At 40.6% G+C, this 14,342-nt stretch overlaps 1 protein-coding gene across 2 annotated transcripts in view; it reads right to left on the reverse strand.

Moving 5' to 3' along the window:
• The window catches only part of rsu1 (Ras suppressor protein 1), a 166,601-nt gene that overhangs the window by 73,954 nt on the left and 78,305 nt on the right, over positions 1-14,342 (reverse strand). For both annotated transcript variants that reach the window (XM_072575894.1, XM_072575895.1), the window contains exons 5-6: positions 12,572-12,690; positions 172-254 (exon numbers count right to left, since the gene is read on the reverse strand). In XM_072575894.1, the coding sequence (XP_072431995.1) occupies positions 172-254; positions 12,572-12,690 (202 nt within the window). The remainder of the gene's footprint in view (positions 1-171; positions 255-12,571; positions 12,691-14,342) is intronic.

Below are 14,342 nucleotides of genomic sequence, written 5' to 3' on the forward strand. Positions count from 1 at the left end.
TCTCACTATCTCAATTTATTGCAAGCCTCTACAGATGAGCATATGGCAGTGCCAGGTGATGCGGTTTATTCCGGCAAAATAAACCCCAGAGATGTTGGAATTGACTTCATTCAGAACTTAGGGAACTGCAAAAGTGAATTGATTTTTCAAGAATTTAGATAAATTACTTACGATCTGCAGCTTCGTGAGCTTCGCAATTTCTGGCGGCAGGATTTCAAAATCGTTGTCACTTAGATAGAGTGCACGCAAGGTGGCTGTAAATTAAACAGCAATATATAAACAGAGTGGCATGTAACCAGACCATGGAGGCCCGATCAATAAAAGTAGTCAAGTTTGATTAATAGCCTTGGCTTTGCAAAAGCCTCTGACATGCCCAGGGCATCTAATAATAACAAGCAGGTCAAACTGGTTTATTGTGTTGATGCTTGAATGTGGAAAGTGACCACATCCTGAAGTATTGACACAATTAACAACTTCAGTAACAATATGCTTGGTGCTCCTAAAAGACATGAAAACAGTTATCAGCTGGTTCACTCAAAACCTTTATGCTGTTTGTCACTGCAATGTTATAGAAAACATTTAGCACCCAACTTCTACATTTTAAAAAAATATATACAGCATGATTTTCATGGAAGATCATTTAAGTCCTTTATACATTGACCAAAAATATTTAATATTCCCAGAGGCTGAGGGATGACCTTATAGAGGTTTATAAAATCATGAGGGCATGGATTGGGTAAATAGACAAAGACTTTTTCCCTGCGGTGGAAGAGTCCAGAACTAGAGGGCATAGGTTTAGGGTGAGAGGGGAAAGACAGAAAAAGGACCAAAGGGGAAATTTTTTCACTCAGAGGGTGGTACGTGAATGGAATGAGCTGTCAGAGGAAGTGGTAGTACAATTGCAACATTTAAAAGGCATATGGATGGGTATATGAATAGGAAGGATTTGGAGGGATATGGGCCGGGTGCTGTCAGGTGGGACTAGATTAAGTTAGGATATCTGGTTGGTACGGATGAGTTGGACCGAAGGGTCTGTTTCCGTGCTGTACATCTCTATGACTCTAGTTACGAAGACAAAGTATACTCCATTATCTCTCAAATCGCTTTTTAAAAAAAAAAGTTTTTGACGTCTGGCATACGTTTTAAATTTAAGATGGAACAAGTAATTTTTTTTCCAATTAAGTCTTACATACATAATTGGTAACTAGTACTGAATGTTTGAAATCACCACAGGAGCTCTCCAGAAATAAATGTCAAAGATAATTCCATTCTTTTTCACTGAAGGGAGCCAGCTACTTAGGGTCGGCAGCATGTTTCTCAATCATTACACTATCAGGTACAGTAAAGTGGACAGTTTTAAAAGTGGCATGGCAAGTGTATATATGCACCAATTGATGCAATATTCAAGTAAAGGAGGATACTATAGGATGCTCTGTAAACTGGACATATGTTTAATTATTGAGACATTTCTTTTAAAAAACTACCATAAATGATTTAAAAAGGACAAAATGCCAAACACCACTGTACTCAATCATGTCCAGTCTATGCCAACAGGCATAAAGTTAAGCAGGCTGCGTATATAGACCAGTGACTTCTCTAATGGTGCCTGAATAGCAAGAAAGATTATGAAAACATCCCATGCAGGCTGTTCTGCTTTGGTAGCAATGTTAACAGATAGAGGAAAATGACAACGCACTACACTGTTAGCCAAGCTGAATGAAGGACAGTAAATTCAATGTTTCAGGGAAAAATACCAATGACAACAATTACATCCAGCTAGAGATTAGAAACATAAAAAGATGTTAAATGTGAACTATGCAGAAATTATTCCCATCTCATATTAGCTTTTGCAACAATTTAGTCTAGCCTTGCCATGATACCCATGTGCCATGAGCCAAAAACAACAAAATGTGGTAGCTAACCCCAGTCAACTTTGAAAGTAAGGCACAACCGAGGATTAGATTAGATTGCCTACAGTGTGGAAATAGACTCTTCGGCCCAACAAGTCCACACTGACCCTCCAAAAATTAGCCCACCAGACCCATTGCCCTCTGACTAATGCACCTAACATTATGGGCAATTTAGAATGGCCAATTCACCCGACCTGCACATCTTTGGACTGTGGGAGGAAACCGGAGACAATAATTAAAACATTTCCTGCCTTTCCTAAAAACTAAAACAAAAAACGATTACTCCCAGTGCAGCACCATAGTGAGTAGACAAATGATTTGGAGATGCTGGTGTTGGACTGGGGTGTACAAAGTTAAAAATCACACAATACCAGGTTATAGTCCAACAGGTTTAACTGGAAGCACACTGGCTTTTGGAGTGCCACTCCTTCATCAGGTGGTTGTCACAATCACCTGATGAAGGAGTGGCGCTCCGAAAGCCAGTGTGCTTCCAATTAAACCCGTTGGACTATAACCTGGTGTTGTGTGATTTTTAACTTCAGACAAATGAAGATAGTGTAGGTAGATACACAGCTCTGGTTGTGCAGGAAGGAGAGGTTCAGATTCCTGGGCAGTGGGACCATTCTGATACAGGAGGGATCTATACATGCTAGATAAGTTGGCCCCATCCCAGGTGCAACTTCCTTACAGATTGGTTGACTAGTAGTTTGAGAAAAGGATTTCAAATGAGTTGGCAAGGGGGAGAAATCAGCATTAAAGCTGTAGATACAAGAAACAAGGCACACAGAAAACTACAAGGAATAAACCAAAGAATAGTGGAGAAACAAAAAACAGATATTTCTGGAGGAGAAATGACTGGAAAATATGTCTTAAGGCAAAGAGTATTCCAAATAATGTTGGCGAGCTGCAGGCACAACTTGTCACACAGCTCACTGTGAAACAGCCATAACAGAGACACAACTTTAAATTGATTTAAAATTTACTGTCACATGTATGTAGGGATACAGTAAAAAGTGTGCACAGAAGATATGCATAGGAAATGTGATCCAACTGTTCTAGCTGCAATATATTCATGAAGGACAGGAAGAGAAATCTGTTGGGAGGGAGGGGTCATTGGCAGTGTTGATCAAGAATAATACTAAAAGATCTACTGATGAAGGATACACTACAATATTAAAAGACTGAATCCATTTGGTTACGGTTAAGGAAAAAAACGCTGTAACACTGATGTATGTGCACTATTCACACCCAAATTATCAGGAGACTGAAATCTCAGTACAGACTTGTTCCTCAGAAAATACAAAAATCATAGATCACTAATAAAAGAACTTTTTAAAACAAGCACGGAAATTTTTGTTGATGTCTGTATTTCTAGCATAAGGAAAAGTCAATGCTGAATCTTTGAAAGAAGGAATGATGTTGAAGAACGAGATTGCATTTGAGAATGAGAAGGCATCAGTGCAGGTAAGCTGTGAAGAAGGATTGGCCAGGAATAACATATTACACAGCAAAATATTCCAGGGTGGACTTTACATGTCCTCACCATGCATGTTTATGGAAGGGATGTCCAGGATAGCCCAAAATCTTAATGTTGAACAATGAGGAACTATCACATTCAGGAAAGCCTTCCGATAGTTTGAAACATTCACTTTTATACAAGAAAACAGAATCAAACAATAAATAAACAATGAGAAGCCCCATTGCCTCTTCAGAACAGAAGTACAATCTTTTTAGCACCAACAGATTTATAGTCAAATGATTAATCACTGCACCCAGCTCTGATCTACTGGAAAACTGTATCAGTTAAATCCAATCCAGCTTCTTGTTGTCCTGTATCTGCAGCATGCAGTCATACAGAAGGTGATGTTTCGCTTGCTTAATATCCTCCCTTTTCCTACGCAAAAGACTGCAGCTGCTCTCCCAGCTCTTCTGAGTCGACTGTATCCCCTCATGCAAAGATTATGGGAAAACTCTGTCCAAAGTATAATGCAAATGCACGAACCAGACCAATCCAAATATAAGAATGTTATCTTTAGCCTGCGGGGCTGCAAAGTGGGGAGTAGATCATGTTTAGTATAAAAGCTAGAGAAGTGATTGCTGGGCCTCTTGCTGAGATATTTGTATCATCAATAGTCACAGGTGAGGAGCCGGAAGACTTAAAGTTGGCTAATGTAATGCCACTGTTTAAGAAAGATGGTAAGGACAAGCCAGGGAACTATAGACCAGTGAGCCTGATGTCAGTGGTGGGCAAGTTGTTGGAGGGAATCCTAAGGGACAGGTTGCATATGTATTTGAAAAGGCTGGACTGATTAGGGATAGTCAACATGGCTTTGTGTATGGGAAATCATGTCTCTCAAACTTGATTGAGTTTTTTGGAGAAGTAACAAAGAAGATTGATTAGGGTAGAGTGATGGACGTGATCTATATGGACTTCAGTAAGGTGTTTGACAAGGTTCCCCATGGGAGACTGGTTAGCAACATCAGATCTCATGGAATACAGAGAAAACTAGTCATTTGGATACAGAACTAACTCAAAAATAAAAGACAGATGATGGTGGTGGAGGGTTGTTTTTCAGACAGGAAATCTGTGACCAGTGGAGTGCCACATGGATCGGTGCTGGGTCCACAACTTTTCATCATTTATATAAATGATTTGGATGTGAGCATAAGAGGTATAGTTAATATGTTTGCAGATGACACCAAAATTGGAGGTGTAGAGGATGGCAAAAAAGATTACCGCTGATTACAACGGGATCTTGATCAGGTGAGCCAATGGGCTGAGAAGGGGCAGGTGGAGTTTAATTTAGATAAATGCGAGGTGTTGCATTTTGGGAAAGCAAATCTTAGCAGGACTTATACACTTAATGGTAAGGTCCGAGGGGTTGTTGCTGAACAAAGACGCCTTGGAGTGAAGGTTCATAGCTCCCTGAAAGTGGAGTCGCACATAGATAGGATAATGAAGGAGGCATTTGGTAGGCTTTCCTTTATTGGTCAGAGTATTGAGTACAGGAGTTGGAAGGTCATGTTGCGGCTGCACAGGATATTGGTTAGGCCACTGTTGGAATATTGCGTGCAAATCTGGCCTCCTTCCTATCGGAAAGATGTTGTGAAACTTGAAAGGGTTCAGAAAAGATTTAGAAGGATGTTGCCAGGGTTGGATGATTTGAGCTATAGGGAGAGGTTGAACAGCTTGGGACTGTTTTCCCTGGAGCGTCGGAGGCTGAGGGGTGATCTTATATAGGTTTATAAAATCATGAGGGGCATGGATAGGGTAACTAGACAAAGTCTTTTCCCAGGGGTGAGGGAGTAAAGAACTGGAGGGCATAGGTTTAGGGTGAGAGGGGAAATATATAAAAAAGAGAGTTAAGGGGCATAGTTTTCATGCAGAGGGTGGTATCTGTGTAGAAGGGTTTGGAGGGATATGGGCCAGGTGCTGGCAAGTGGGACTAGATTAGGTTATCTGGTTGGCATGGAAGAGTTGGACCAACTGGTCTATTTCCATGCTGCACATCTCAATGACTCTGTGACCCCTGTCCTGATCCAACCCAGAAAATAAATGACTGTATCCAAATGCCTGGACTGAGATCAGGAGCTGATCCCCCGACTCCTAAAAACTCCATTAAGACATTGCATGCACAGCAAGCGAATGACCATGTGTTTGCTCTGTGCTGGCACAGTGTGACTGACTCAGCAAAATGCTAGTCAGCAACATGTCCACCTACTTGACTGATGACTGTGACAACTATGACAAGTTGCTTAACTTTGGGTCTGTGCGAAGCAGCAAGGCAAGCCAGAACTACTGCGGGCCTTTAAACTCTGGCTGATAGCTCAAAGCATAACAGAGCAAGGCCAAGCAGGAAAGTTGTGAGCAGTGAGCTGGACACAAACCACGAAGACAGGCAAGCGAGCAGCCCTGAGAAGCAACCTGGTTCAATCTGAGGTGGGTGCCTTTACCTAGGGGCAAAATGTCTTTGCAACAGCATTCTAATGATTGGAGTGCATGGCACCCCAGTGCGGCATCGAAGTGCAAAGTCACAGTTCTTTCATGTCATGAATTGTCACCATCGAGTTTCTTTCCTGTGGCTGGGAGAATGGAGGCTGCATATTCATGTGATTAGGTAAAATAAGATGTTAATGCAAGCTAATACATGCAAATTAGCCTCTCACCATTCACTTAATGAGATTCTCATCTTATCCTTCAACACTTTTGGAAAATGTGACTTTACCTCTGAATATTGAGAAGATCCCCGGTGATCGTGGCATGTGATTTTTCCCAATTTTCTTGTGAATACCATGTCGTTCCGTACCTGGGAATATTCTGACTTGTGTTTTTCTCCCTCCACAGATGTTGCCAAGCTTTTTGTAGTATTTCTTATTTCAGATCTCTAGCGGGATTGATTTGGAACAAGGAAAGTATTCCTCTTGTTCGAGGCAGAGTACAAAATAGTACTTCTCACCTGTCTTCACAGAAGACTAGGATAAAGTTAGCTTCAATGGGAAGGGAGTAAGAAGGACAAAGACAGACTATGCTAAGTAGGATGGCATCACTCAAAGTTGATAAGTTATCTAATCCAGATAGAATGCTAGGTTGTTGAGTGAATCAAACACAGTCAGCAGGAGCTCTGACCACAGCTGTTCAATCCTCTTGAACATGAGAGTGATTCCTGTAGAATGGAGGATAGTAAATTTCCCATCCCATTCAATGGGATAGGCTTGGTAGCTACAGGCCAGTCCATCTGACATCAGAGGTGAGAAAACTGGTGACCAAAGTAAAAAGGAAAGCCCATCTAAAAAAGCATGGGTTAGTAAGAGACAGCCAGTTCAGATTTATTAAAGACAAATTGTGCCTGATGTGGGTAGTGGATACATATGCATACACATATATATATGAATTTACAAAAAGCATTTCATTTAGTACCCCCATAGCAGCCTTACTTGAGGCACAGAAGCACAGGGAATGTGCTAACTTGGGAATGCAATGGCCAAAGAATGGGCAACAGTGTAGTTATGAGTTGATGTTTTTCTAACTGGAGGGAATTATGAAGCAGAACCTTGGTATAAGGATCACTTCTTTAATTTATATATTAAATAATGTGGTCAAGGATGCAGTTTGTAAAGTTTTGAAAGTTTGAGGATTACACAAAATTTGACCCAGTAAATAGTGAATGAGATGCTAGTAGACCTCATGAAGACAAAAAAAAACTGATGACCTGGAAAATGCTAGCAGATGCAATTTTATGCTGATAACTGGAAAACTTTCCCCTTTTGGAGAAACAAATTGGAGAGGAAGATAATTTAAATCACACTATCTGGGAAGAGAAACCAAGAGACTGGAGGGTACATGTTCACACATGTTTAAGTGTCAGGCTTCTAAAGCTTTGAAATGTATGCCATATTTGCCTTTGTAAACAGGCACAGGGAAAGCCAATGCAGTAAAAACAAGGAAATCATGATAAATCATTGAAAATCACACAACACCAGGTTATAATCCAACACCGGCATCTCCAAATAATGATAAATCATTAGTAATGTCTGGAAGGATATGTACAGGAGTCTGTGCATCAAACTTCATGTTATTGAAGTCATGGACACAGTTAAAAGGAAAAATGAAGGCATTTAAAAGAGATTGAAGGATTTGATTTTGTTCTCCTTACAGCAGAGAACATTGAGAGGACAACAAAAGGAAAAACTATACTGAAAATTGAATGGTTTGGTAGGAATGTCATGGAAACCTGAGATCATATATTGAAAATAATTAACAAATAACTAGAGGGGAAATAAGGAGCAATGTTATCACACATTGTATCATTGAAATCTGTAACACGACCTGAAACAAGTAGAAGAATCAGGTTCTGCTTGACCTTTAAAGGGGCAATTGAACACTTAATTGTAGCATATTAATTTGCTGGGGTATAGGGAAAAGGCTGTGTTATGTGACTAAATTGGACTCGATGACAAATGTATCATAGGCTAAATGACCACATTCTGTGCACTGAAAGTTTAGAAGCAAAAGGTGTGTGATACCGAGGATGTTATCTGCACAACCAAAGATGCAAACTATTTCTATAGATAGACAAGTGCATTCTCAGCAAGTATACAGGCAGGTAGATAAAACTGATCATGCTCACAACATTAAGGACTCAAGAATATTAGAAGTGCCAAAGGTAAAATATGGGAGTGACATTTAGGTTATATCAGAACGTAAACTCAATTCATTTATCAACAACTTTAGATTAGATTAGTTTACTTACTGGAAACAGGCTCTTTGGCCCAACAAGTCCACACCAACCTGCCGAAGCACAACCCACCCAGACCCATTCCCCTACATTTACCCCTTCACCTAACACTATGGGCAATTTAGCGTGGCCAATTCACCTAACCTGCACATTTTTGAATTGTGGGAGGAAACCGGAGCACCCAGAGAAAACCGGAGCACCCGGAGAAAAGCCACGCAGACACAGGGAGAATGTGCAAACTCCACACAGAGTCGCCTCTCATTTAAGTCATCATTGGACAAGCATATGGACGTACATGGAATAGTGTAGGTTAGATGGGCTTCAGATTGGTATGACAGGTCGGTGCAACATCGAGGGCCGAAGGGCCTGTACTGCGCTGTAATGTTCTATGTTCTAACAATTTAAACTTGTACTCTTCCACGCTGGGTAAAAAGTTGTAAATAGCATAAATGACACAAATGGACAAGAAATTATATGCTTTAGCCCTGCATAACAGAGTCTGAAAAACAAATTAAAAGTTACTTTCCCCACACCCCAATCACAAGATATGGATAACACTGGCTAGCTCAGCAGTTACTGCCCTGGAGAAGGGCATGGTGAGCTACCTTCTTGAAACACTGCAGTCCATATGGTTGGGGATCAGTAGGTACACCCATAGTGCTGTTATGGAGTGTGTTCCAGGATTTTGATCTCAAAAAAGAGGAATAGTGATATACTTCCAACACAGGATAGGATGTTGCTAGGGAGGAAATATGTCAGTGCTAGTGCTCCAATGCATTTATTGCCCTTGTCTTTCTAGGTGGTAGCAGTCATCGGTTTGCTGTCAAAGAAACCTTGATGAATGGCTGTTGTGCATCTTTTAAATGGAACACATTGCTGTTACTGTGCACAGTGGAAGGACTTAGTGTTTAGAGTAGTGGAAGTGCAATTGACACTTCACAGCACCGTTGACAATGCGTTCCATCACTTTGCTAATGATCAAGAGTTATTGATATGGCAGTAACTGGCTGGGTTGGATTTGTTCTCCTTTTTGCAGACAGGGCAAAGCTGGGCAATTTTCCACATTGTTAGGTAAATGCCACTGTTGTACCTTAAGTATGGTGTGGCAAATTCAAGTTCAAGAGCACAAGTCTTCAGTAAACTGCCTGAATATTGTCAGGGCTCATGGCTTTTGGAGGAAACTAATGACATCAGCTATTTCATGATATCATGTGGAATGAAGTAAAGTGGTTGAAAACTGATACCCGTAGTATGGGAAAAAGCTAGGGTGGATCATCCAATTTCTGGCTGAACACTACTGAAGGTATTTCAGCCTTGTCTTTTACACAGATGGAGAAAGTGAGGACTGCAGATGCTGAAGCTCAGAGTAAACAGTGTGGTGCTAGAAAAATACACAGCAGGTCAGGCAGCATCCGAGGAGCAGGAGAATCAGCGTTTTCAGCAAAAGCCCTTCTTCGGGAGCCAGGATTCCTGAAGAAGGTCTTACGCCTGACATGTCGATTCTTCTGCTCCTCAGATGCTGGCTGACCTATTGTGCTTTTCTAGCTCTACACTCTTGCCTTTTACAAAGATGTATTGGGCTCTCATATCCTTGCCAGTGGGGATAACTGTGGAGTTTCCTTATTCCCAGACATTGGATGCAAAAGGACTGTAGAGCACGAATCTGATCCATTGGTTGTAGGGTCACATCGCCCTATTTGGTGCATGCTGCGATTGTTGTTTGGCCTGCACATAGTCCTTTCTAAATGGAATCGTTCTCCTCAGCAGGGAATTGAACCCCGGTCTCCTGCGTGACAGGCAGGGATACTGCACATAGTCCTGGTTGACCACTTGTTTTAGGGATGCCTAGTGTTGGTCCTAACATTCTTCATTGAGCCATACAATGTCAGGCTGTTGCTTGGTAAGGCAGTGGGACAGCTCCCACTATGTTAACACAAGGCCGCCACCCCAGTTGTTTGTACGAACAGGTCAACATGACTGGCAATACTGAAACACGAGAGCAAAGGAACAGTGGCTATATGAACATTAAATTGTTTATGTTGCAGAAAGTACAGAGTCACAATAAACATTTTTTTTCAAACTGGACAGATATGCCACCCTGGGATCGGTATTGGCACCACTATATCAATGACTCAAGGTGAAAGCATTAATGTTTGTAAAATTTTATCGAAGTTAGAAATACATTTATTTGTTGAGTTCCCTCAGGATCTTATGATTTAATAAGATCATGCCTTGTTCTTTGAAATTTCAACAGGCGAAAGGTCAGGCCCTACTGGATTATAACACTTTCATCTTAGGAATCTGTACAGTGAACCTCTCCGAATTGCTTCTATCGCAATTATATTCATCCTTATGTAAGGAGAACAAAGCTGAACACAGTACCCAAATGCAATTTCATAAGGCTCCCTACAACTGCAGAAATGTTTTCCTACACTTAAACTTGATTTCCTTTAAAAGAATGCTTCCTAATTTCTCTTCCTCATGCCTTAGGAAACAGCAAGGAGGACAGCAACAGACTTCAGGTGAACTTAAACTTTGAAGGCATTATGAAGACTGTTTAATAAAAGTGTATGGAATCCTCTACTACTTTATAAAGCGAGACTGAATAAAGTAACCTTCATATAAAAAAAATGCTTCATAGTGTACTCTGCCCACTTCTGGGTGCCCATGTCCAGGAACATGTTAATCTCTTAAATATATAGAGGACATGTATTACAATGCTACTGTGTTTCAAAAAACATGTTATGTGGGAAGACTAGTGAATTTGTTGTTAATTCTCTCTACAGCACAATGTTAAAATGAGATTTTATGGAAAGTGAATTTCTTCAAGGTTTTATAGATAGGGAAAATAAGCAAAAGCTGTTTGCAGTGGGGAAAGGTTGATAAAAGAGGATATAGATTTAAAGATAAATGGCAAAAGAACCAGACATGAGATATGGAAAACAGATTGCAAAGTAAGTTGGGATCTGAAATGTACTGTTTGACAAAAGGGTGGAGGAAGTAGTTTAGTAACTTTCTAAAAGTAATTTGGATCAATCCTTATAAAGTGAAAATGTGCAGGAGTATGGACAAAAAGCAGTGGAGTGGGCATAATTGGATAGCTCATTCTTGGAGAATTAAGTGGCTTTCTTCTGTCCAGGCACGAAGAAGCTGGATTTTATGCTTTACTAATAGCCAACTGGATTAAATCTCTCGGCTAGTGATGACAGATTGCCATGGCAATAGAAAAGTGCTGTATTGTCAGACAGTAATTGATAATCAACCACTCGGCAATATACTGAAACTATAAAAGGACTTTTTTTTTGAAAAAGCAAAGCTCCTTCCCCAGCCTTTTTTTCTTTATTCTTTCATGGGATGCCGGCATTACTAAAGGCCAGAAATATTTGCGTTACCATAATTACCCTTGAAGGAAGTGGCTTGCTAGTTTACTTCATAGGGCTATTAAGAGTCAAACAACTTTCTGTAGAGTCAGAGTCTCATCGAGCAGACTGAATAATTAAGGCAAATTTCCTTCCTGGAAAGACATCAGTGAACCACATGGGATTTTACAACAATAGCTGATGGCTGTAAAGGCCACCATTATGGAACCTAGATTTCATTTTCAGATCTATTAAATGAATTTAAGTTCCACCACAGCTAATGGAATTTGAATTCAATTCATCAATCTAGCATATAAAGCTAATAGCGACCATGACAATCCACCACTGATTGTTATAAAAATCCACCCCTGGTTCTTTAAGATGCTTTAGGGAAGAAAACCTGCTACCCTTATCTGGTGTTGTCTATGTCACTCCAGTAAATGTGGGTGACTCTTACCTGCCTCCTGAAAGTACCTGGCAAGCCACTCAGTTCAAGGACAACTAGGGATGTGCAATCAGTGATGCACAAATGAAAACAAATGCTTCTGCAATTTGGGAAAAGACTGACTCCACGCTAAATTTGAAACAAAAATATGTTGCTATAGAAATAAAAAGGACAATTTGACACAAAACTTAAATGATCAGACTTACGAAGTTATCTGATAATAACTGAGAACAAAACTATTCTGAATTGCAATCATTTTCTAAAAATCACTAGGGCATATTTACATGTTGAAAGAATTTGCAAAATAGTTGCACAGTGGTTAGAAGGTTTAATGTACATGACATAAGAAAACATTTGCAATTTGTTCAGCATAGGCCACCAATTGATCCAACATATTTTGAAGTATTTTGACAAGGTCAAGTGCTTATATTCAGTTCAATTTTTGCAATGTTCACCCATTCAAATTGTGTTCTATAGGGACAACCAGGTGCAGGATCAAGTCCTCACTTCAGACCGAATTCTGAAACTAGCAAGAGCACTAACTAACTTCACTTCTATTGCTGGTCAATGCATGCTACCAAAAATAAATAAATAAATTATTGAAAATGAAAAGTTCCATACTGAGGTAGAAGAAGTTGCCAGGTAGAGAATTTTCACTCAAGTTGTTGTATGTCAAATCAAGCACTTCAAGAGCTGGTAGAGACCCAAATCCTCGTGGCAGAGTGTTCAACCTGTTCATGCTGTTGGGAAGAGGTGAGAAATAATAGAGTTTTTATTCCGAATGTATGTGTATACACATTTCACTACATTAACAACTGAGTCAAGGTTCTTTTCTCACCAATTGCTAGATTGTAGGTCAATCACCCACCTTCCCGAGAAGGTAACTTTGGCTCATTTAATAATTAGGAAATTGCATCCAAATGTACCGACTAAGTTACAACTCAAAGCTCCAAATCTATTTGCAGTCACGAATATCAAATCATCCATGAACCAGTGCAATAGAACAATGTAAGAGAAAAGCAAGAGTGGAAATCGGACCACTGGAAAACGAGGCTGGAGAAGTCACAATAGGGAACAAAGAAATGGCTGAGGAACTGAACAGCTACACTGCAACGGTCTTCAGACACCAGGAGCAGAGTGTAGTGCCAAAAGAAGATGAAGCTGCTGGGGAAGCTGAAAGGTCTGAAGGCTGATAAATCAACCAGACCAGATATTCTGAAGGAGATGGCTGAGGAGATTATGGAGGTATTGGTAGTGATCTCCAAGGAATTCTGGTGCCAGAGTGAGTCCCAGAGGACTGGAAAATAGCTAATGTAACACCCCTGTTTGAGAAGAGAGGGAGAAACAAGACAGGAAACTATAGGCTGGTCAGCCTGGCCTCAGTCACTCTTAAGATTCTACAGTCCATTATTAAGGATAAGCACTTTGGAAATGCAAAGTTAAAAAAAGGCTGAGTCAGCACAGCTTCCTCAAGGGGAGGCCATGCTTAACAAATCTGTAGAATTCTTTGAGGAGCAAGTTAAATAAAGGAGAGACAATGGACCTAATATATTTGGATTTCTGGATGACCTTTACTGAGTGTTGCACAGGAGGCTGCTAAATAAAGGCTAAATAAAGGAGCGCCTGGTGTTAAGAGCAAGATCCTGGCACAGATAATCGGTTGACTGGAAGAAAGTAGAAAGTAGGGATAAAGGGACCTTTTTCAGGATAACAGCCAGTTACTAGTGGAGTTCTGCAGTGTTTGGTCCACAACGACTCACATTATTAATATACAATCTGAACAAATGAACTGAGGGCATTGTTGCTAAGTTTACAAATGCCACAAATATAGGTGGAGGGACATACAGTATTGAGGACGTGAGGAGGCTGCAGAAGGAGTTGGACAGAGTCAGAGAGTGGCAGATAGAATACAATGTGGGAAAGTGTGAGGTTATGCACTTTGACAGGAAGAATAGCGGTACAGACTAATTTCTAAAAGGAAAAGCTTTGGAAACCTGAAGCACAAAGGGAGTCCTAGTTCATGATTCCCTTAAGGTTACAATGCAGGTTCAATTGGCCATTCTGAAGGCAAATGTAATGTTGGCATTCATTTCAAGCAGGAGAAAGTGAGGACTGCAGATGCTGGAGATCAGAGCTGAAAATGTGTTGCTGGAAAAGCGCAGCAGGTCAGGCAGCATCCAAGGAACAGGAGAATCGATGTTTTGGGCATAAGCCCTTCTTTCCTGAAGAAGGGCTTATGCCCGAAACGTCGATTCTCCTGTTCCTTGGATGCTGCCTGACCTGCTGCGTTTTTCCAGCAACACATTTTCAGCATTCATTTCAAACAGGCTAGAACACAAGAGCAGGGATGTACTGCTGAGGTAGTATAAGGCTCTCATCAGACCACATCTGG

This window comes from Chiloscyllium punctatum, chromosome 8 (genome assembly GCF_047496795.1).
Source record: "Chiloscyllium punctatum isolate Juve2018m chromosome 8, sChiPun1.3, whole genome shotgun sequence".
NCBI lineage: Eukaryota > Metazoa > Chordata > Chondrichthyes > Orectolobiformes > Hemiscylliidae > Chiloscyllium > Chiloscyllium punctatum.